A 21776-nucleotide genomic window follows, 5' to 3' on the forward strand; every position below is an offset into this window, starting at 1 on the left:
AAACAAAGCTTGGTTATGTTAAGCCAGAGAGAAGAGGTTTATCTGGTACCGCAGCATAGCCTGGTGTTATACTGACTGATATACTAAAAAATGACTAAAAAGAAAACTCATTTTAGCACTAAGAGGTGTAACAGAAAGTCCCCATTGAGGCAAGACTATAGAAGGAAAAGCATGAGGCAGACTAGGCTCAATAAAAGGAAGTACTTCCTGGCAGTTGAGCCAATAATAGAGGTTTTGTGTTCAACCAGAATCTGTCAGTCCCCTTGGTGAGAAATGAAAAAGGGACAACTGTGATCAGGGAATTTGAATGAGGTGACTTCAAAGATCCCTTCCTGTGCTTTGTGACCATGAGAGGGGTGGGATAGGGAGGGTGGGAGGGAGGGAGACACAAGAGGGAAGAGATATGGGAACATATGTATATGTATAACTGATTCACTTTGTTGTAAAGGAGAAACTAACACACTATTGTAAAACAGTTATACTCCAATAAAGATGTTAAAAAAAAAAAAAAAGATCCCTTCAAATGCTAAGATTTTATAATTCCATGATTGAGGGTTTCTAATATGTGGAGAACAGGAAAATGGGAAATAGCTTATCTTGTGTTGTGACTACTTAATATTATACAGAATCAACATCAAAAGATCTCCCATAAAATCTTGCAGGGACAGGCAAGAAACACATCTGAAGGACCAAGGGATTCAAGGATCCTCTCCCTTGTGAACAGTCAAACCATCCCCTCTCCATGTACAATGCCACCCACCTCAAAGTACTCCCAGAGCTAGTTCCCAAGTTTCTTACCACCTCAGCCCAGAGATCATGTCACAAGGAGACAATTCCATTGATAAAGATTGCTCACACAATAAAAAGCCTTCTCAGTGGCACACTAGAACTATCTTGAAATAACCACTAAAGAGAGGGTAAAGTTCAGAAGGAAATGAGTGTTTCTAGACTCTTGAAACCATGTTTAATTTTAATGCAGTTATCATGTCCCATCAAAAAGCATCTGTCCTGTTGAAATTACAAGGGTGGATTGTTAAACTTCTAAGTAAGGGAAGTTATTTAGTTTCTTCCCTTAAGAATAAGAGCAGCATCTACATGTTACATACACAATATTATTGCTAAAAGATCTGAAGACCACCTTAAAAGAATGATCTCTCCCACTTACTAGGTATGTGACATTGGGCAAGTTACTTAACCTCTATGAGTCTCAATTTCTTCATCTGTAAAATACAGATTATAATATCTACTTCATAAAGATGCCATGATGATTTAAATGAGATAATGTGCTCTATAAACTGAAAAATGGGGTTCAAATGTAACATAGTGGAGGAAAAGTAATAAATACCCTCAGAAAACGTTATTTCTGAAATCAGTGTTGGAGTAGCTGCCTAACTAGGCAGACTAAGCATGTGATAACTAATAAAGCAAGGGCAGCAAAAAGAGAGACCAATTCAGCTTCACTGAACTCATTCAGAATTCTGCAATTAGAAAATCTAGAAAGAACTTATTTAATTTCAGTATACCTATGTTTTGTGTTTTACAATTTAGTATTTCTAATTTCATAAGAATCACATATAATCTTTTCACTCCTAAGGGCTTCTAGGGGTTCTTAACCAGACATTGTTTGGGTTCATCTTAAATAGATTCAATAAGGACTGTGAATAAAAGCATGTAAAGTCCTGTGATATTTCAATGAAAGATATAAAGAACATATACTACATGTGTCATGTGGGTTAATTATATATTTCCTGGTACTTGTGAATTACTTCAACTCAGAATTAAGAAGAACTGTGGCAGCAGGAGCAGCTGCAACAAGTGTATCTCAAATCCAAGGTGGCTTTAAAGATGGAAACTTGGATATATGGGATATTAGATCATGTGGATGGAAGATGCAGCTTAACTACACAAACAACTAATTATGCCCCCTTAAAGACTGATTACGACATCGTCAAAATCAAAAGAGGGCCCTCTGTGTAGCTCATGCCTGAAATTCCTTAAAAGCATTTTCTAGTAAGTCTTATAAATCCATGCGTTGTTTTGATAAGAGCATGCACAAGGAAAAGCGAAAAGCATTGTTCTCTCTGTAATCATCACATGTAAATAGGCCATGGTTCCTGTACCAAATGCTCTGCACTGATGAGAGTTAGCACAGAGCCAGGCAGGGGGTGCCCGCCTTTGTTGCTGCTTTCATTTTTAAAATGAATCATAATTTCTGCATTGGATACGAAGATGGGTTTACAGCTATTAGCCATCATATTACTAATTTAGAAAATACATGCCCAATCACTTGTGTTCTTTCAATTCCTTATGAACACAGCTGCAACCGACATTAAAAGCGAGGGTGAATGGATATTCTTCAGATGAGATATTTGGGCTGAATTATTAGGGTAGCCTGTACTACAAAATTACTAATAAACATTGCTTCTGGCTCAATTTAGCCTTGAAGTCAGTGAACCTAGCCAATGGTGACAAATCAAAAACTCTGAAATGCCCGATGAATGAATCTAACTAATCAAGGAAGCCTGTAGGAAGTAGATGCCAGGATTAATGAGCCAGTAGTTTCACTATGCCATGCTGTTATTTCTTCACATAAATGCCCTCAAATGAGAGTACCTTTATGTCATGAAAGGGAGAAAAGGAAGGTTACATTCTTTCAACTGACAGGTTAACTACTGCCATTACTAGAAGACACATCTTTGTGGGCTAAGTTTTTTCTTTATCCTAAAAATTAATATGTAAAGTCCACAACACAAATTAAAAACATTTTCATTTTCAGGGTAAGCAGTCATTGACAACATCAAACATAAACTGCCCCAAAGTTAGAACTTCCTCTATATTTTCCATTCACGTCTACCTTGATTTACCCAAATTGCTCTGCATCCTATTTTCTATTCAATACCTAACATCATCTTTAGTAGGTTGAATTCCTATAACCTATTTCTTCCCCCATCAACAAAAGGTAAAACTAAGTGCAACATCATTACTATGACATCCCTTGCATGCCATGTGTGATATTTAGTACCAATATTGAGGAGAAAATAAAGATACAAGGATGAAAATGTGTACTCAAATAAATCAATCATATAGTTACATCATAATAGACTTTGACTTTTTCTAGCTAGCATGTGGTGGCGACAGTATTCAATGCCAAAAAGACTACTCAGCAAAAAATACAATTCATTAGATGCAGGACATCTAACATGTTGTACTTATCTACCCTGTACTCTGATATTATTCATCATTATTGTCTTTATTACCTTATTGAATGTAATGAGTTATTTTTATGACTTTAACAGTTTTGAGTCAGAATTGTTGCTGATAAGGAGTAAAAAAATAATATGAAGCATCACTCTGTTGTTATTTTTTTCCTCCCTCAAAATACAGAAATCTTTCAGGCTTGTGATTGTGATTCTCTCTGATTTTTATCTTTGCTAAACTGTCAACCTTAACAATTTAGACCAGGTTGCCTTCCCTTATGCTAATGGCATATATGACATTAAAATGTTCAGAATTCTTAATACAAAAATCTATTGCCATAGAAACAAATATTATTCCAGAGTCAGGTCAAGTGAAAAACTCTGTACACTTTCATTATAATATTGATAAATAACCACTATATTATGAAATATAAGTATCTTTGAAAGCATCTATCACTTCAGTTGATTTGCAACTTCTCATCAGTGTTCTGAGTTGGCCCATTTTTTTTTTCAAATGAAAGATCCCATTTCCCTTGCCTTTCAGAAATATGATTTTTAAAGATCCCACTTAGCATCCTTTATTGCATTCCTACATCATAAAGTTATGTTTTATAGCAGCATAAAAAAGCTGTAAAATTAGCATCCTTGTAAACAACCTTCCATGCTCACTGGTGAAGCAATCTGTGATTTGTACTGATCTATTAAATGGGACTTGAGATTACAGTTTCCACAATTTCAAGTTTAAAAAAAAAGAGCACTAATCTAAGCCAAGGGAGAATATGACAAAACGTAAAAACAAGGAAAAGTATTTTTCATCTACAGATATTTTAGAAATTTGCTTATTATGCTGCTAAATTAAAATCTAGGGTGAGTTCTAAAACATATAAATGTTCCATTTTTATATGAAATCCCAAATAAGCCTGTTTTTATCCTCTTTAATATTTTAACATCATATTAAATATACCCTTAGAAAATGTAGAATTGAAATATTCTGTGAACCCACCCACCAATTTTATTGAATATCTCTAATTAAAATTCCTAAGGTAATATGAACAAGTGATTTTTCATTATCATAGAAAATCATGCCTTTTTGTCCTCACCTTCCAGGAGATTCCACTGTGTTCTCTTAGTAACAATTACAACAGTTCCTTAAACAGCTGAGTAACAACTACAACAGCTCCCAATGGTATGAAATTGTATTCTAGGACAAGGGTGTTTTTAGGGTTTCCATTCTGTGGCAACCAACTGAGAAATCTTCCCATGGGAAAAGGTGCATTCTAATGCTTATAATAACCATTAAATTTCACACCACAAGATTGATTTTGGTTAGTCTTCCAAAGAAAGCCTGTGATACCGACTCGCCTCCAAGTTTAAAACACACCTGCAACCTTCCAACTCATTCTACAGGAAAAAAAAAAAAAAAAGCCATTTTTCACTACCACTTAGTTTAAACTGAGCACGTGGCTAAATCTGAGATTAGCTCGACCCAATGATGGACCCTGAGAAAACCAGAGCAGTCTCGCAGGGGAAAGCCTGAGAAGCTACTACCCGCACCCAGGTCGCCCTGGACACCCTTCTCCCGCCACGCCGTTTGCCCCCACTTGGATCCGCCGAAGCAAAGGGGCCGGGCCGCCTCTTTCGGAAGGCCTCGAGGCCTAGGCGCCAAGGGAGGAGCCCCGGGCCTCTCTCGTCCACCGCGTACCTGGGGCCACACGCGGCTCTGGGCGACGCCAGACGACAGAGCTCCCGGTCTCCACGCTTCCTTCACGGTGGCCCTTCCGGACGCAGCCCGGCGAGGGTTGCCGTCAGCTCCTTTGTCCGAAGGAAATGGTTCACGCCAGAAGAATATCAACTTCCGTGCCCTGCGTTTAGTGCGGGCAGCTGGGCCCATAGGCCCATCTCGGGCTCCGGAGGCACCGGGGGTCGACCCGAAGCCTCGCGAGGCCTCAAACTCGCGTGAGGAGATCACTGCGCGGCTTCTCACTTCCGGCCTGCGGGCCGCGCGACTCCAGGCCGGGCCAGCGGAGCCGAGCGCCGTGTGGGTGCGTGCTGCCTAGGCTGCTGGACAACCGGGGAACTGAACCCAAGCCTACTGAAAAGCGGACTCGTCCCAAAAGTGGGGATCCCGCCGACTGAGCGCGAGTTGAGAACCTCCTGGAAGAGTTCTCTTCCCTTCCCCCACCACGAGACCCTTCCGCCATTCAAAGTCACACCAAAACCCATTATTCTCCATATCACATACTGAAAATGATTTTATTTTATCCATTTACATTTAAGTTGATATAAACGTGTCCGGAAAAGTCAAATAATATGCTTTATATTAGCTCAAACATTTATTAAGAAAACCAGATTCCATAAATAAGCACAGACAATAAGTTAAAACATATCACAAATTGACCAGTATGTAACAAGAATGCTTTATCTACACAAAACATCCTATTTCACATGTTTGCTCATTCTTCGAAAGCGCTTCTGTTCTCTGGGTTTGGATTTGACCAGCACATGCAGAAAGAGCTGATTGTGTTTTCTCTGTACAAAGTTGCAGGGTTGTAGATGTCCGAGTGCACCCGTCGGCGGCCAGCAGGGGCCGGGGCGGAGGGGGGGGCGGGGCCCGAGGGGCACGAGGAACGACAGGACGACCACAAAACAACCAAGGGCACAGAGCAGCGAGGAGAGAGAAACGGAAAAAGGAAGCAAACAAACCCCAGTCCTGAAGGATCCAGAAAAGAGATGTGGCTTTTGCTTTTACAAAAGGAAACTTTTCTTACATGTTTATTTTATTCTTCCTTATAAAGACTTATCAAAATGGGTAAGATCACCTCTTCATCACATGACTGCTTTAGTCTACTCCAGCCACCCAATCCACTGTTATGTTCCTCCTGAGAAGCCTTCCCTCAATACCCGCACACAGTTGTGCTTACGAAAATAAAAGAAACATAAAATAAAAGCGTCTTTTGCAAGCCAGTACAGGGCTGCATGGATGTGACTGGGTACACAGGGCAAGGAACGGGTGGTGGGAGAGGAAAGAAAGAAAGGAGTTCGGAGCAAGGATACAAGAATAAATCAAATTGTAATCTGTTGGGTCCTCAGATGAGGTGGTTGGTAGTAGATGCTTGTCCTCCTTTAAGACAAAATCCCTAACATTGTGCTGTCCCTTGAACACGTCCGTGTGTGACCTAGGTGCACTGTGTATGTGTGTGTGCGCGCGTGTGTGTAGTGTCTGAGAGTGAGCGAGAGTGCGAGTGTGTGTGTTTCTGCCCACAAACCAGTCCATTGGTGTCTGATTTCAGATCCTGAGTCTACTCCCTGGTAAGTAAAATGACGCGAAGGATGCTTTTTGCAGGGCGCGGGAGGAGGGGCGTGAGGTGCGGGCAAAGAAGGGACCGGACGGGAGGCGGTGGGCGAGGGGGCCGCAGGCGTCGTGTAGAAGGTGTGGATGGGAATGCAGCCAGTCAGAAGGCCGTGAGGAGGGCGCGAGCACGAGGAGTGCGAGCGGGAAGGCCGGGGGTAGCGGGAAAGGGTGGGGTGAGGCGCTAGAGACCGGGAGGAGGGAGGAGCTGGGTGAGACGGGGAGGGGGGCTTTGGGGAGGCTGGGGGGAGCGAAATCAGGCGGAGGGGTGGCCTCGCGGGCTGGGGCTTGGGGTGAGCCCGGGAGAGTGGGGTGGCGCCGCGGGCGGGGGCTTGGGGTGAGCCCGGGAGAGTGGAGGACAAGGGAAAGGACCAAGCGAGACGTGGCAGAGGCCTGGAGGGGGAAGGAGCAGGGGGTCGGGGTCGGAGCCGGGGCCGGGGCGGGGCGCCCGGGCCAGGGAGGCCCGGGCGCTCGCCGCCAGGGCCTCGGGGCGGACCTGGGGGCGGTGCCGGGGGCGGAGCGGGCCGGGCGCGGCTGCATTAAGTGAAGCTCATGGAGACTGTGTGCTCTAGCGCCTTGCGGCGGAGGGAGGCGATGCTCGTGCCCCGCCACACGTCGCTGCTGTCCGGGGAGCTGCAGAGCTGGGGCGAGCCGGAGACGTTGCTGGGGCCGGGGAGGGAGGCGGGCACCATGCCGGGAAAGGCAGGCTGGTAGAGGTGCGACTGCAGCCCCGCGCCGTTGGAGCCCGCCAAGCTGTTGGACAGGCCCATGGAGTTGGGCGGCGGCCCGGCCGCCAGGCTGCACTGGGACAGCGACTGTGCCATGGCTTGCTGCCTGCCCAGCGCCGGCGGTAGCGGCAGCTGCGACACTCCCGGCATGGCGGCTGCCGCCCAGCGGGTGTCGTTGGCATGGAAAGAGCACAGGCTGTCGCCCATGGCGGCGGCGGCGGCGGCGGCGGCCGACGGGAACTGAGGCAGGCCTGGCGTGGGCAGCAGCGTCCCCGGCGCACGGAACACGTTGGTGGTCTTCTTGCGCTTCTTCCACTTAGCGCGCCGGTTCTGGAACCAGACCTGGAGCGGGCAGGGCGGGAGACACAGGGCGCTGTTAGCCGGCGGGCGGGCCAGGAGGGGCGGGGGCTTGAGCCCTAGAAACCCGCGTCAGGTCCACCCACTCAGCTCCAGGCCGAACAAGTGCCTTCGGCGCGGCACGCCCCCCGCAGCCAGCCGGTGACCCTGGTTCTCCACCAGCTGGAATCAACCGGCGCCCCTTGCATCCACCGGGCGCCAACTCCCGGGGTCCTGAGTGATCGTGCCCCGGAGCGCTTACACACGGTGCAAACATACACCATGCTCAGTATTCACCACGCCCCTGCTCGCTGGCACCTTCTGTTCGCTGCTTAGACGCACAGGCCTGCAGGCAGGCATGTGTCAAGGCTGGACCCACAGGTGTACAAATGAAGATAAACTTGCGTACCCATGTGGCTTAATAGCGTGCCTTATAACAATGATGGGGTATAGAATTTTCTGAAACGCTGTAACTTTGGAAATTGATGAAGGGCCGTGGATGACATAGCCAGTTCCAAAATCGAAAGACAAAGGAGAACCCCTAACGCCATGGATGACAGAGCAGAGAGGTTAATATAGTGATCCGTGTGGGAAAGCGAGCGCCACTGAGTTACAGTGTTGTTTGGGTCGCCACCGTGACTTCTGATTCGTAGCGACTGGTACTGCTGCCACAAGTCCGTGCCTCGTTCTCAAGCCCCTCTAAGGGTACCTTTATCTGGGCTGTGCAAGTGTGCTGGAACCTGCTGCCAGAGCCCTAAGCCTCAGGGCCTTCAAATCTATTATTTTCAGGAACTTACTGAGGATCCCAAATAACAAGGCCTCCAATTCCCTCAGCCCCACCCCACCCCTCGTTTCATCTATAAACTAAAAGCAAATTTTCTGACCACTACAAACTAAAAGAAGTCAAGTGTAAAGCTCACACTAGGTATGAATCAAATTTAATTTTGCTTAGACAAACCCAGATGTCTTTTAAAAGGAGATGTGTTTTATAAAATATACTCCAAAGTGAGCCTATTAGTTCTTTCTTAACAGTGACCCTGGAAGTTCAGACCTTACCACACAAATTTGTCTATGAATGTCAAATTCACCACCACAGGGGAAGGAAGGGTTCTTCCTGAAATATATCACGTAAACTGCCTGACCAAGATAACACCCCCTTGCCCCATGTTTAAATTTGATCTTTTTATTTTTAAAAAAATGCCAGCATGCCCACTTGGCAGGCTTACAGTTTAACATTAGTCAGTTGGAGGCCTACTATGCATAAATATAAATGATGTGGGACACAGCTCAGGTACTGATTGAATTTTCTCATAATTTGGCCAACGCAATTTGACCACCATATTCATGGCCAAAAGGTAATGCGTTAATCCAAGCTATTCAGTGTTTATTCCGCAAACTAAAGCATCATGAGTATGAGTACCCGACCGCCTTTCCCGGTAAACCGGCTATGCACAATGGTTTGTTCACACCCGTGCACTCTCTATTTACCAATGTGAACGGCATTGCAATCTAGAATCCTCTCCCGCTTTTGGGCTGGCCCTGGCCTTTCTACCCCGTCGCCCACCACCTTATCTTTCTCTGGTTTCTACCCCACTTCCCATGTTTCCGCCTACTCCAGTGTCCAGATTGGGTAAAGATGTTGGGTCCTTTCCCTGCTAAAGCCCCTTGAGCTGGTGGCGCGGCGGATTAATGAGGCAGCAGAACCCTAGGTGGAGGCTGGGGTCAATGCAGCAGGCCGTGGATTGAGTTGTTAGCGGCCTTCTGTGGAGAGCAACCCGCAGGAGCCCAGGAAAGCATAGCGAGGAGACCCGCTGCCAGAGGTCGCTTTGCATTAACCATCCAAGGATGGACTGGATGGAGCCCTAGACAAGGGACAGTGTCTGTGTCCAAACGGTCCCCACACCTCACACTCCGCACCCGGATACATTTTGAAAGATATTTGTGAAGACCGCTTCCTAGCACCCTGCTAATGTCAGTGAATCCCGAAATGTTTGAATGTTTGGGGCAGGCGCGGGGTGGGGGACTGGGGAAAAAATCGGAAGAAAGGGGGGAGAAATTGCCCCGAAGAATCTCAGTAAAAAAACACGCCTGCCAGAAAGGTTTCTGAATCTCAGGCCCAAGCGGAAAAGAACAGCTGTTGAAGAACTAAATATTATAGAAATAATCGAAAAATCGTGCTCAACTATGTTTGAGGGTTAGTAGTCAAATGATGGCTACAAAATTTTTTATGTTTCATGGCTTACTGGGGTTGGGAAAAAAATCTGCATGGGGTCTGAGCACCTCCGTTCCAAGCTATGATGCATATGTTTTTAAAATGTGAATGTTTCCACTTGAAAACTAGAGCATGACAGATTAAAATGCAGGTAAAACCTAAGGGAGATTTTGAGAATGCACAGTTGACAACCCCAGGAAATATATTAACCGCAGCCATGGCCAACTTTGTACTCAGTTTGAAATGCAGCTCTTCTCAGAAAATGCTTTAATACAACAGTGAGAATCTAATGGAGGTTGGAATTTAAAAATCCACTTTCATGATATCTGCTGTTACAGTAATATAGACATACTGTAAATGTATTTTAAAATATATAGCCCGTTTAATTCCCCACCTATAAATGGCTCAGAAATAGAGAAAGAGAGGGAGAAAGAGAGAATATTACTTTTTTCCCCCTCGAAGCCAATGCTTTATGAAGATCTCATTGGAATCCAGCAAATGATTAATGTGAAGATTTGGGAGGAAATCTGGGGAGCTGTATTAAAGCCTAGATCTCAGGTTCATTTCGATCAGCCAGCCGTGAACTCTGGGCCGAATTCATTACACTTTAATAGTGCTGGGAGAGGAAGAAAATGCAATTTCTCATTCCATTAGAAAACTAGAAAATACTCTTGGCTTGTCCCCCTATTAAGATGTGGCAGGTGACAGGGCCATTCTGGGGGACACGGTCAATGGAATTACAGCACATTATTTTTGTTCGTATAAAATATTGAAAGGCAAGCCTGGCTGTGCAGAAGTTATTTCACTGATTTGGTTTTTATGTAAATAAAATATTGAAAGTTAATTAATCCGTGCTAGAGACTAATGATTATGCTTATTATATTGCATTTGATCGCGTAATTTGCATGATTCTCGCATTGCTGCTTAATAAGCCATTCCAGGTTATAAATAATTCTGAAATTGGTTTCTAATAATGGCATGCTATAAAAGGAATGGTTTTATTATACTAGCCAGAAAAGAGGAGCGATATCAGACATGGAATTGGCCTCCGTGTGAGTAGAGGTGCTTTAATAAATACTTAAAAGTATGATATATGCCAGATATAGATAAAAATAAGTATCTTAGATCATTTAGTCTAGAATCAAAAAGTATCTTTAAAAACATACAATTGCAATAAATTAAATGTTTAGATCATTTTTAATCAGTGCAGTGGCCCCACGTACTGAAAAGAATGTGTGGCAATCTGTTAACTGTAAAGAAAACTTTGAAGTACTCATCATATAAGAACATAAACCAATTACTATTTAATTTGAATTTGGTCAAGGAGCAACGATACAATGAATTGCGAAGTAAATACATTTTACATAAATTATTTTTGCATTACATTACATAATGTTAATCATTTTGAAATGTTAATTAAGAAGGTTATGTTGATCTGATTACTTTTTAAACTATGGAACATTATTTTAAAAAATATTGAAATTGCCATTCTATTAAATTGTTCCTATCAGCAGCATCAAGCTATTATCTTTGGTTGAACATTATGTTAGAACAATTAAAGTACTTTGTCTCTATTCTTCTTGATTATTCTTTTGTGTGCTTCTTGAAAATAACTGTTTCTATTACATAGTTTGTGTTTTATTTCATTTACAACTTTTTATATTAAAAGAATCACTGCCATTAACCTTTGGAAGACCTAATAAAGTTTAATAGACCTCATTTTCTTTTTTCATAAAGTCAGTTATCCAATTATATTTTATTTGTGGTTCTAAGTTCTATTTTAATTCAAAGTAATTACTAGTAAGCGTAGGTTAAGCAACAGCATTTTAGCCTTTAAAATAAAAATTATTATATAGCATTTCTCTTGAGTGACAAAAAATTTATGAATTTTGAACCGACAGGATTTTAACAAGCCAGTACTATTATGAACGGTAATGGAAATATTGAAATTGTATATTTCTCTTAAGATTTGAACTCAATTTCAAAAGATTTAAAAGAGGTGTGAGGTAAAAAAAATTTAAGAGCACTAGTAATATATTTCTGCACAATGCAATTAACATGACTTTGATGCTTAATTTCAATGGCCCATGATTCAGGGCTTCCAGAGTTCACTAAGGAAACCACCCAGACTTACATTGAGTAAAAATGTTAATCTATGTTATACCCTGAATATTACTATATTAATTTGACCACTTTAAGTCCCTAATGACATTTTTTGCTGGCTATTTAAAACAGAAGATATGCTATTTTTCCAGGTGAGACTATCTTTAAAATGCAGAATGGAGACAGAAAAACTCAACACCGTGATTAAGGACACTCTTGTCTCTTCTTAGATCAAATGTAAAGTAACTGAGATCTTTAAACTTTGATGTTTAAAATTTGTAAAGCGAAGATATTTAAAATTTGTAAGAGCAGCTAGAGCTGAGATGAACACCCAGGGTGAGGAACAGAAAATACCACGTCCAAGACAGGAAAGGAAGGTTTTCAGAACCCTGGATAGCTCAAGACTAAGCGCGCGTCTTGGACTTTCACTTCCAGCACCTGTCCATAAAATATTTGACATAATGTTTTCATTCTTCTAAAAAGCAGAAAAAATCCGAGATGCATTGGACTTATGCTTTTATTCCCCGATTTTCAAAAAACTTACAGGTGTGGTTTTCTAAGTCACATGTTATTTACAACTTGGAGGGCGGTTGGATGAGAACCAGGGGTCAGTAATGATTTTGTCTACTGCCGGTCAATCTTTCCTGCCCCAAATGTCCTTTCTTCAAATCGGAGATCTACAAGAAAGCCCTCTTTCCCCCCCACTCCCCAAGTTACCTTAGGGAAAACCAGGACTCACTCATAGTCTGTGGGGGATCGCTCCAGCCTCTCCCAGCGCATTGGTAGGCCGCCAAGTTCAAAGCCTTTGTAAACATCAAAGCTAGAGGTATTTTGCCTGAGAGCGGCAGGAGTGTGCTAAGCAGGAGAATAAAGCTACACCGTAAAACCCAGGTGTAGATCTTTTATGAAATGTGCCCATTTCGCCTTGTTTTCTCCCTTTTCATGTTTTCTGTATAATTGTTGCATTCTCCCATTTATCCAGACTCTTAACACAAACTCATTAGGGGATAATGAAATGCTTGTCAATTACGCGAGCTGGAGTGTAATCGCATGCTGGACTTAGCCGCCTGGGAGACACAGAAGGTGGGAGACCCGGAGGTTCCCTTCTCAGGAGGAAGGAGGAGACCTAGCAATTGAACGACGCCGGCTTTGCTTTTGAGGAGTTTCTGCGGGGATGTGGCTATACTGGCAGGAGATAGGGGCACTGTCTGTCCATCGATGGGGCCAGTTTGCGGGCAGAGGAGCTAACTTGACCCAGGAAAGCATAGGTAGAGGAAGCGCAGCCCAGGATCCCTGCAAGGGAAGGAAAGACCCTGCTTCCTTTGCCCAAGTCCACCCGCCCCCTCCTTGTCTTCTGCCCTGGCGCCCAAGCCCAGCGTACCTGCACTCGGGACTCCGTCAGCCCGATACGCAGCGCCAGCTCCTCGCGCATGAAGATGTCGGGGTAGTGAGTCTTGGCGAAGCTCCTCTCCAACTCGTTGAGCTGCGCCGGGGTGAAGCGCGTCCGGTGGCGCTTCTGCTTCTGTTGGCCCTGCTGCTGACCTGCTTGGCTGGGGTTCGGGCCACCTTGGGGCCCCGGCTGCTTGTCCGGGTCCTTTGAGCTCACCGCCAGAGAGGCCGGCGTAGAGCCCACTGTGGTGATGTCCTCCCCGGGCAGCAGAGTGGCTCCCTCGACTGGGTCGGAGTTGGGCGCTAGGTCCCCCGGATGGCCCCCGGGGTCGGAGCCCCCCACGCCCAGCCTACACTTCACCGCCTCCCGGTGGCCCAGAAGCTCGGCGGCATCTTTCATACCTGAGGAGGCAAGGGGATGGTGGTCACTACTGTCCTGGCCATGCCAGGAGAGGGACTGTTCTCCCCGCGCGGTCCTTTTTCAGCCCCATCCTCGGCTCCCTCTGAGCCCGCGGTCGCCCTACGGAGCAACCTCCCCGGATGCTCAGCTGGGTTCCCCAGGATTTGGACAGCCAGGCTGTAATACCGTTTCCCGGCCCTTTCCCCTCTCTCAGCCGCGGGGTCCCGTAGTAAACAGCACATGCTTTCTTCTCTCCCACAGTGAAACACTCCCAGTCCCGGCAATGAAACATGCCTCGGAGTCCCTTTCATGAACCGTACCCCTGGTGCCCCAGCAACCCGAGAGCATATCCTTCGACCAGGAGGGAAAAAAGAAAAGAAAAGAAAGAAGAAAAATTAAACGATTCCTTCGTTGCTGCCCCACCTGCGCTTAGGCAGCCTGACGAACTCTACCTCCGGCCCACAGCTGATTCCCTCTCACTTTCTCGGGAGATGAATACGTCTCCAAGCTTTCCACCTCCCGAAATCAACCCAAATCAGCTCCGCCTCCCCCTCAAGTCAGAAAAGTGTTTGGAAAATGGAGTCACATCCATCACCAAAGATTCCCAAACCGGAAACCCTGAGCCCAGTAACCCAGACAGCATTAAGGAAACTCAAGTAAACTCTCTAGACATATCAGTGAATCAAGCTTTAGAGAATTCAACTTTGCTTTCCGGAGAAATAAAAGGCGCGTTCCTCTCGGCCATTGGCAATGACGAGTCCCTTTGCAGGCCGGATGCCCGTGAGGATGAATCTGGCTTTTCTCCTTTCTCAATGAGCACACTTAGCAAATCCGCTTCTACTGCAGCGGCTTCTCCTTCAAGACCGATTTTTACAAATTCAACCATACTCAGACGAGGAAGAGAGAAAGACGTAGTGGGGAGAGAGGAAGAGAGGGAAAAAGAGAAGAAATAAATCTCAAATTAACGCAAATAGGAGGGGGAAAGAGAGAAAGAAAAATGCCTCCAAACAAATTATCACGGGGTAGGTCGTTCCCTTAAAAAAAATAATAAGGGGGAGGGGGAAAGAGAGAAAATAAGAAAAACAAAGAGTAACAACATTTCCCAACTCCTCTGGATCTACATATTCCATAGATTTTTTAAAAAGACGATGTTAAATCAAATTACACTTTAATGCAGCACAATTACTTTTAAAGAAATTAGTCCATTTAGGGCACATTAAGGTAAAATAAGGAACAAATTGACAATTTCCTGCCCGGGCTTCTCCTGGCTGCCTGGGCGAGAGACGCGCACTCACCTAGCCTGGCGTCCAGGAGGTCGGCGTGAGACAGCATCGCGCACCGCTCCAGGGTGAAAGCTGTTCCCCCCCAAATTTTAGCGGCTATAAGTTATTTAAAATAGATATAAGCTATAAGCTATACGATATAGATATATATAGATCACCTAAATGAAAGAAAATTCGGTTTGTGGTTAAAAAGGGGGCTTCTTGCATTATAATGTCCTTTAGAGAGACGGGGAGGTGCTTAACAGTTGAATGAACCCGTGAGCAGCTCGGCGAGGGGACCAATCAGGAGGGCAGCCTGCAAATGTCAGCGCCCGGAGAGTCCCCCACTCCGCCCGCCCGCCCGCGCCCGCCCGAGGAGGCGGCGGCGGCGGCAGCCCTGGCGGCTCCAGCCCCGAGCAGCTGCTAAAGCAGCGGCGGCCGCCTTGCCCTCGCCCTGGGCTTCTCGGCCCGACCTCCGATAGTTCCTCCCTGGGATTTCCTCCAGGCACACCTTTCCTTCTCCTTGTCCCGCCCTGCTCGCTCCAAAGGCGCAGCTCTGTCTCTTTGAGCTAGGGTCTTCCTGGGGCAGAGGCAGGGCAGGGGACAGAGCAGGGCATGACCCCGTGGTGACCCGAGAGTAGCCCCCACCAGCGCGCTGGGCAACACTGGCCTGCCGCTGGCGCAGGCCTGCCGATCCCGCGCACAACAAGGGCACGCCGCGCCCTCCAGACCGCGCCTAGACTTCGCTGCCGCCCAGCAGGCCTGCGCCTAGGGTCCAGACGCCCTGGCTGGGACCCCGGGACTACAGAGTCCCAGCCCCGCGGCAGGGCCTAGAGAGCAAGACAGGAGTCGACTCCCCCGGCGCTGCCAGGCCCCGACGTCTGCTTCAAGGACCCGTGCGCGGTGCCGATTCTTGCACTTTGCACCTTTCGAGCCCGGCTTCTGCTGCTCTGCCTGGCCCACGCTTGCATCCTGGCCCACAGCCCGCTCCTTTGGTCAAAGTTTCTGAGTTCAGCTCGGCTCCCAACTCCACTTTAGGCTGTAAATAAAGTTAAATGCTCTTTATTTTCCTCTCGAATATGTTAAACTACTCGAACAATTTAAAGTGCTTTGCACAAGTGAAGCGAACCATTTCTAATGTTCTGATTTTTCAGAGCCAGCCAACAACAAAGTTTAGATTAGTAATATATTTCTAACCAGAGTAATTTTCAAGATCATTAGGCATTTATGTAATTAGTGCCAAATCTATAAGCTTTTATTACGATTATTAGAGTAAAATCAGTATAAATTTGTACTAATTTACTACTGTTTAGACTTGGCTGTCAAGACCAGAGGTTCTTATTGTAAATGATAACTGAGGAAATTAAGTGCAAAATTCTGTACCATTTCTGATCTGCTCCTAAACAATCCGTTTCAATTGTATTTGTAGCAGAACATAATGCCCTTTTAAAGTTATTTGACTTGTATTTTTATTTGCAACACAAGAAAAATGCCCTCTTCCCAGGCACAATGAAAACTGATGTTTACTACTCTCAACTTGATTAACATTGATTTTTAATTCAAGAGTGATGCAATTAAGATTATTCATTTAGTGCAAATAAAGCTTCCACAAAAGGGTGGCCCTATGAAGTCTGTTTTAAATAATACCGAGCAAATGGCTTTTTTTGTTCGCCGTCCAATTGACTTACACAAAACATTGGAAATGCTGCCTGAGAGCAGATGCGAGAGGAAGTGTGTGTGTGTGTGTGTGTGTGTGTGTGTGTGTGTGTGTCCTTAGCTATGTGTATGTGACAGGGACCGAGCAAGGAGACAAAGGAGGCGGCAAGGCGAACTCTGGGGCAGTTTTCCTTCCTCTTCTCTCCTGCAGCCCACTCCCCTCCTCCCATACACACACACACGTGCGCGCGCGCGCACATCCACACACACGTGTGAGTGTCGGGAATCAACCGCAGCGGTTCCTTCGGAGCAGCGGAGACCGCTTCCGCCGAAGCTGCGCGCTTGGCCAAGCTTCAGCGGCCGCCGAAGCGGCTGCAAAAGCGGTCTAAGTGGGACTTGGGGCTCCAGGACCCCCAGCTGCGGTTCGGCGGAGTCCGAGCGGCGGCGGCGGCTAGTTTGGGAGCCTTGAGGGTGTTCGGCAAGCTCCTAGTGTCCTAGCGAGAAAGGCTTTGCTTGGGAGGAAGAATACCTAAAGCATATAGAGTCCCTCCAATAAAAGCTTTCCCTTCCCCAAACAAAGCCCCAAATCTAGAAGCTACGGCTCGCGGTGAGCGCGGCACGAGGCAGGATAGCGGCCCTGGGCGGGGCGGCGTGCTCCCTGGACGTGGTTCCCGAACGCGCACCTGGCTGCAAGTTCCCGGGGACTCGAAGGGGGTTTGTGCCCACCGGGGTGGGGCTTGGGGGTATCTAAGACCAGAACGCAGGGGCAGAGGTGGGGAGAAGTGTCAGAGTTAGAGACTGGAGGCCTGGCGGCAACACCCTGCTCCTTCAAACCGGCAGGTCCGCGGAAGGCGGCACAGCCTTGGCTCGGCACCCTGTCTGGAGGGAGGGAGGAGAGGCCGCCACCTGGAGAGAGAAGGAGACGGGTGCGGGGCCTACACGTGTGTGCACACAAGCGCTCGTGTCCTCATCCCACAGCCGCCCCCAGAACAGCCGCGGACCGTGCAGCATTCTCCCACACGCACACGCTCGTATATTCTTTTTTGTTGCATCTTTCAAGTCGATAAATAAATGTGTAATAGTTAATGTGAAGACACATCAGAGTAATAACAATGGGACGAAATCAAAGGATTATCCATCTCTGTTAGTAACCGCTGAATAACAATGTTGCGGCGTGATTGATAGCTCGCTTCATTTTATGACTTTTCTATTGGTCTTGATTTTTATAGCAGTATAAACAAACTAAATCATTTCTTCCAAGACTTCAGAGCATAAGCATTTGGGGGTAGGGGTGGGGGGAGAGGGGGAAAGGAAAGGAAAAAAAAGAGGGAAATCTGAGAGTGGGAGGGGGTGACGGGGGTGTTATGGGGGCGTCGAGCGCAAGCTGGAGCTGGACCGCGAGTCAGGAGCCGGCTGCCAGCAGGCGTGGCGAGGAAAATGACAATAGTCTGGACGTAAAATGCTCGCCCCCGCGCCCGGTTCCCTCTCTGCAGCTCATTTTGGCCAATGTCTGAATCCACCTGGGCAGCGCCTGAGATGTATTTAACAGAGTTTTATTCCTCGTCATCTTCCCACGTTCCCCGGGCAGCCGGGAAAGTGCCGGTCAGGCCCATTGCTGTTGATAATTTAAGGCATTTCCCACACGATCATGGGAACTGGAGTCCCTAACAAGGCGAGGCTTCAGCGCAATGGGCCCCAAATCTTCGGAATGACAAGAATGTCTTCAGAAATCACTTCAAAGCAAAGTAGAAGGATTTTCTATGACGGATCCAGTGATTTTTCCTCAATAACTAGGTTTTAGATTGTTACACACACGTAGAAGCGGAACAAAGGGAACTACTAGAAAATATATTGGTTGCCCCTAATAAAATTTATTTAGACAGTTTACTTCTCATAAAAAATAGAGATTGAATTTTGTACAAGAGTCTGCCAAGGGGCAATGCACAGGGAAATCATTTTTTTCTTTCTCTTTTTTCCCCCTTCTACTTTTTAACGAAGCACAAAGAGCATTTAAAGGCCAGGCAATCCGCTCCCACTCCCGCCGGCCCGCGCGCCCAGACGGAGCCAGAGAACTTTGTAGTTTTGAAAGAAGGCGGCTTTCTGGGAGATATATATTTTTAAAACAAAACAAAACCTTGAAGGCTGATTATGTAAACTACAAACACAGCAACTACAAAATCTGTTCCTTTCCTCCTGCTTTGCCATCCTGGTCCAGAGCAAGATTTAGAAACATAGCAGTGGCTGGATCGAGAGGTGGGATGGTATGGGAGATCCATGCAGCAAGTGCTTTAATGATGAGTTTATGCTGATTAGGTTTGTAATTCTGATTTTTCTCTCTACTTGTATTTCTGCGTTCATTGCGAATCCTTTGTAGAGACACAGAGAGAATAAAAATATATACCAGATGCTCCAGAAGAATTGGGTAGTGTGCCCAGTGCTCTAATTGCTTTTTCCACTTACAGAAGCCTTGGGTGTTTGTTAAACGTAACTTACGGCTGCTTGAGCTGTTTGTAAACTGCTCTCTCTCTCTCTCTCTCTCTTTTTTTTTGCAGACAGTGGGATGAAATATGGCGCGTTATTATTCACATTCCTGCTATTAAATGCTGAATTGTAACATTGTTTTATTTAATGAGGAGCGCCTCCCTCAATAATTAACGATCTCACATTTTCCTATTTTCTTGCCTGATGAAAAGAATCAATTTTAATTCGTGGTAAATTACAGCCATGCTTTTGGGTATTATTTGCTTACAGAAAACAAATCAAGTGACTTGAACACTCCTGTTTACTTTTCTAGATATGCAATAACCCAAACGCAATGGCAAATCAGATCGTGCTCCTCAGGCCTACCTTAAAACCTCAAACACAATAAAGAGTAGGGGCAAATACTTGAGGAAAAAAACCCAGGAAGCTCTCAAGTCCACTGTGCTTGAAACAATGGTGACCACTTTCTCCCATAGCTTTCACATCCCCGGGTGCCTGGAACCGTTGCTCTGCCAGCCCTCACCCTCACCGCCCCACCCCCTTTCCGGAAAGGGGTCAGTGGTCCACTTCTGGCCACACTGAAGTTTGGGACCGCTTGATGTCTCATTTGGGGGGAGTCGATGTGAGGATGGGGTGAGTGAAAGGAGAAGGATCTGGGAGGGCAGTCAAGTCTCTGGGAAGAGGTGACAGGCGCTTCCACACTTCTCTGCCTAAAAGAACACTCTCGAGGTCCCCAGCAAAAGATACCGCAGCCACAGAGACTTTGGCTAAGGACTCCGGCCCGGCCACTGCGAAAGCACCCTCGGCTCGTCTTCGGGCCGCGGCTCCCGAGGGGCCGAGTGAGCGCCTCTAACCCCTAGCCGAACAGGCCTGGGCCCAGCCCCCCAAGTGCACTCTCCAGTCCTCTCCGCGCCGGGAGTGCTGGGACTCCGGGCCGCTCCAGCCAGGGTTTTCCCACTGATGTCGCCGCGGAACCTGTGGCCGAAAAAACTCCTTGCTTACGGGACCCTGGCTCCCCAGCCTGGGAGCTAAAAGCCAAGGACCCACACCCCAGGCTTCATTTTTTTTTTTTTTTTGGCAAGGGAGCGGGGGTAACCCCTAGCCGAACAGGCCTGGGCCCAGCCCCCCAAGTGCACTCTCCAGTCCTCTCCGCGCCGGGAGTGCTGGGACTCCGGGCCGCTCCAGCCAGGGTTTTCCCACTGATGTCGCCGCGGAACCTGTGGCCGAAAAAACTCCTTGCTTACGGGACCCTGGCTCCCCAGCCTGGGAGCTAAAAGCCAAGGACCCACACCCCAGGCTTCATTTTTTTTTTTTTTTTGGCATAGGGAGCGGGGGCTGCGTGTGTTTGACACGTGTACTTGTGTGCGCGTTTGTGTGGGCAGTGTGTGTCCACTGCCTGCTCACGCGAACCGCGGGGTTGTGCCGGCGCTGGCGGAGGGGCCGAAAACTCGCCCCCAAGAAGTCTGATTTCCTACCCTTCCCAGAAGCCTGTGGCGATCCACGAGTCAACATAATTTTTTTTCCGCTGCAGTAAACAGTTTCCCGTGCATTCGAGTTTGCAAACTACAGCCATGCAGTCCACCTGATGACTCTTCGTGGGCGCTGGAACCGCTCCCTTGCTTATTTTTTTCAATCTTTGCCTTCTAACAGCTAGCATCCGCGGCCCTCAACGCCGAAAGCTCGGCACAAAACAATGACGGATCAGTACCCGCCCCCTGACTCCGTATCTCCTCTTTTTTTGCCTTTAGCCCTGTAATTTTAATGGCCCCAATCAGCCACACGGCATATAATAAGTGACATAGAGATTTTGTTTGTATGTGTTAAGTTCTCTGCTTTTCTGATTTCTATTTACTCAGGATAAATAATCATATATCAGTTATTCAGTTAGGTGACAAGGCTAGTAATTGGAATAAAAAGAAAAACATCTCATCCTTATCTCTTTCTATAACTAGATATAACGCTAATAAGACTGCATCAATCTTATCTAGCAAATAAATAAAATAGACAAACAAACAAATTCGCCTCCAACAAGTTAATGCGGTGTATCTGAGTGGAAAGTAGATATTTTCACGCATTCTGGAGATGAGGAGTGACTTTTAATAAAATCACAAGAAAAACAAATGTAATTCTGTGAGCCATTTCTTGGAGCCGCCGGGGCCCGCCCCCTCCCCACTCTCTCCCCGCCCTGCTCCACCGTCCCAACCTTTTTCTTTTCACAAGCAGCTAGTCCCAACCTAAGACGGACACGGCGAAAGCCTTCTCTAGCTATTTTACACTTTGGTGGGGGGAGGTTTGGGGGAGGGAGATATAATTCTACGGGGAGTGAGCCTTCTTCAAGTAGAATTTTCTCTTCCCCTGTCTTCTCCCTCCTTTACCGTCCTGCCCTTGCTCTTCCTTTTGCTTCCATTTTCCTCCTTCCTTTTACTCCCCCTTTTCTCTTCCCTTTATTCTATCTTCCTCCTTTCTCTTTTTCTTCTTTCTCTTTTTTTTACCTTTTCGTCTTCCCATTCCTTCCTCTCTTTCTCTCTTACCCTTTGCCTCATCCTTCAGTATCCTCTTGCACTTTTTCTCCCCCTTTCTCTTTCTCCCCTTTTCTCTGTTCCCCTTCCTCTCTTCTTTCTTCTTCCTCCCTCCCCCCCCCCCCCCCTCCCTCTCTCCCCCCC

The 21776-nt window shown here is 46.5% G+C and overlaps 1 protein-coding gene across 1 annotated transcript; it reads right to left on the bottom strand.

The window, feature by feature from the left end:
* Window positions 1–7085: 7085 nt before the first annotated feature.
* On the bottom strand, window positions 7086–15046 carry OTP (orthopedia homeobox). Its single transcript, XM_024117354.1, has 3 exons — window positions 15010–15046; window positions 13307–13716; window positions 7086–7616 (listed from the first exon to the last, which is right to left on the bottom strand). The coding sequence occupies exons 1-3, from the start codon at window positions 15044–15046 to the stop codon at window positions 7086–7088; spliced, it is 978 nt and encodes a 325-aa protein (XP_023973122.1).
* Window positions 15047–21776: the final 6730 nt, after the last annotated feature.

Source organism: Physeter macrocephalus, chromosome 8 (assembly GCF_002837175.3).
Source record: "Physeter macrocephalus isolate SW-GA chromosome 8, ASM283717v5, whole genome shotgun sequence".
In the NCBI taxonomy this organism is placed as follows: Eukaryota; Metazoa; Chordata; class Mammalia; order Artiodactyla; family Physeteridae; genus Physeter; species Physeter macrocephalus.

Excerpts from the sequence above, each read along its gene's own strand:
- OTP (XM_024117354.1), bottom strand. The coding sequence starts at position 15,046 with ATGCTGTCTCACGCCGACCTCCTGGACGCCAGGCTAG. Across the intron at positions 13,717-15,009 it reads CCTCCTGGACGCCAGGCTAG|GTATGAAAGATGCCGCCGAG; the intron begins GTGAGTGCGCGT and ends TTGCCTCCTCAG. Across the intron at positions 7,617-13,306 it reads TGACGGAGTCCCGAGTGCAG|GTCTGGTTCCAGAACCGGCG; the intron begins GTACGCTGGGCT and ends TGCCCGCTCCAG.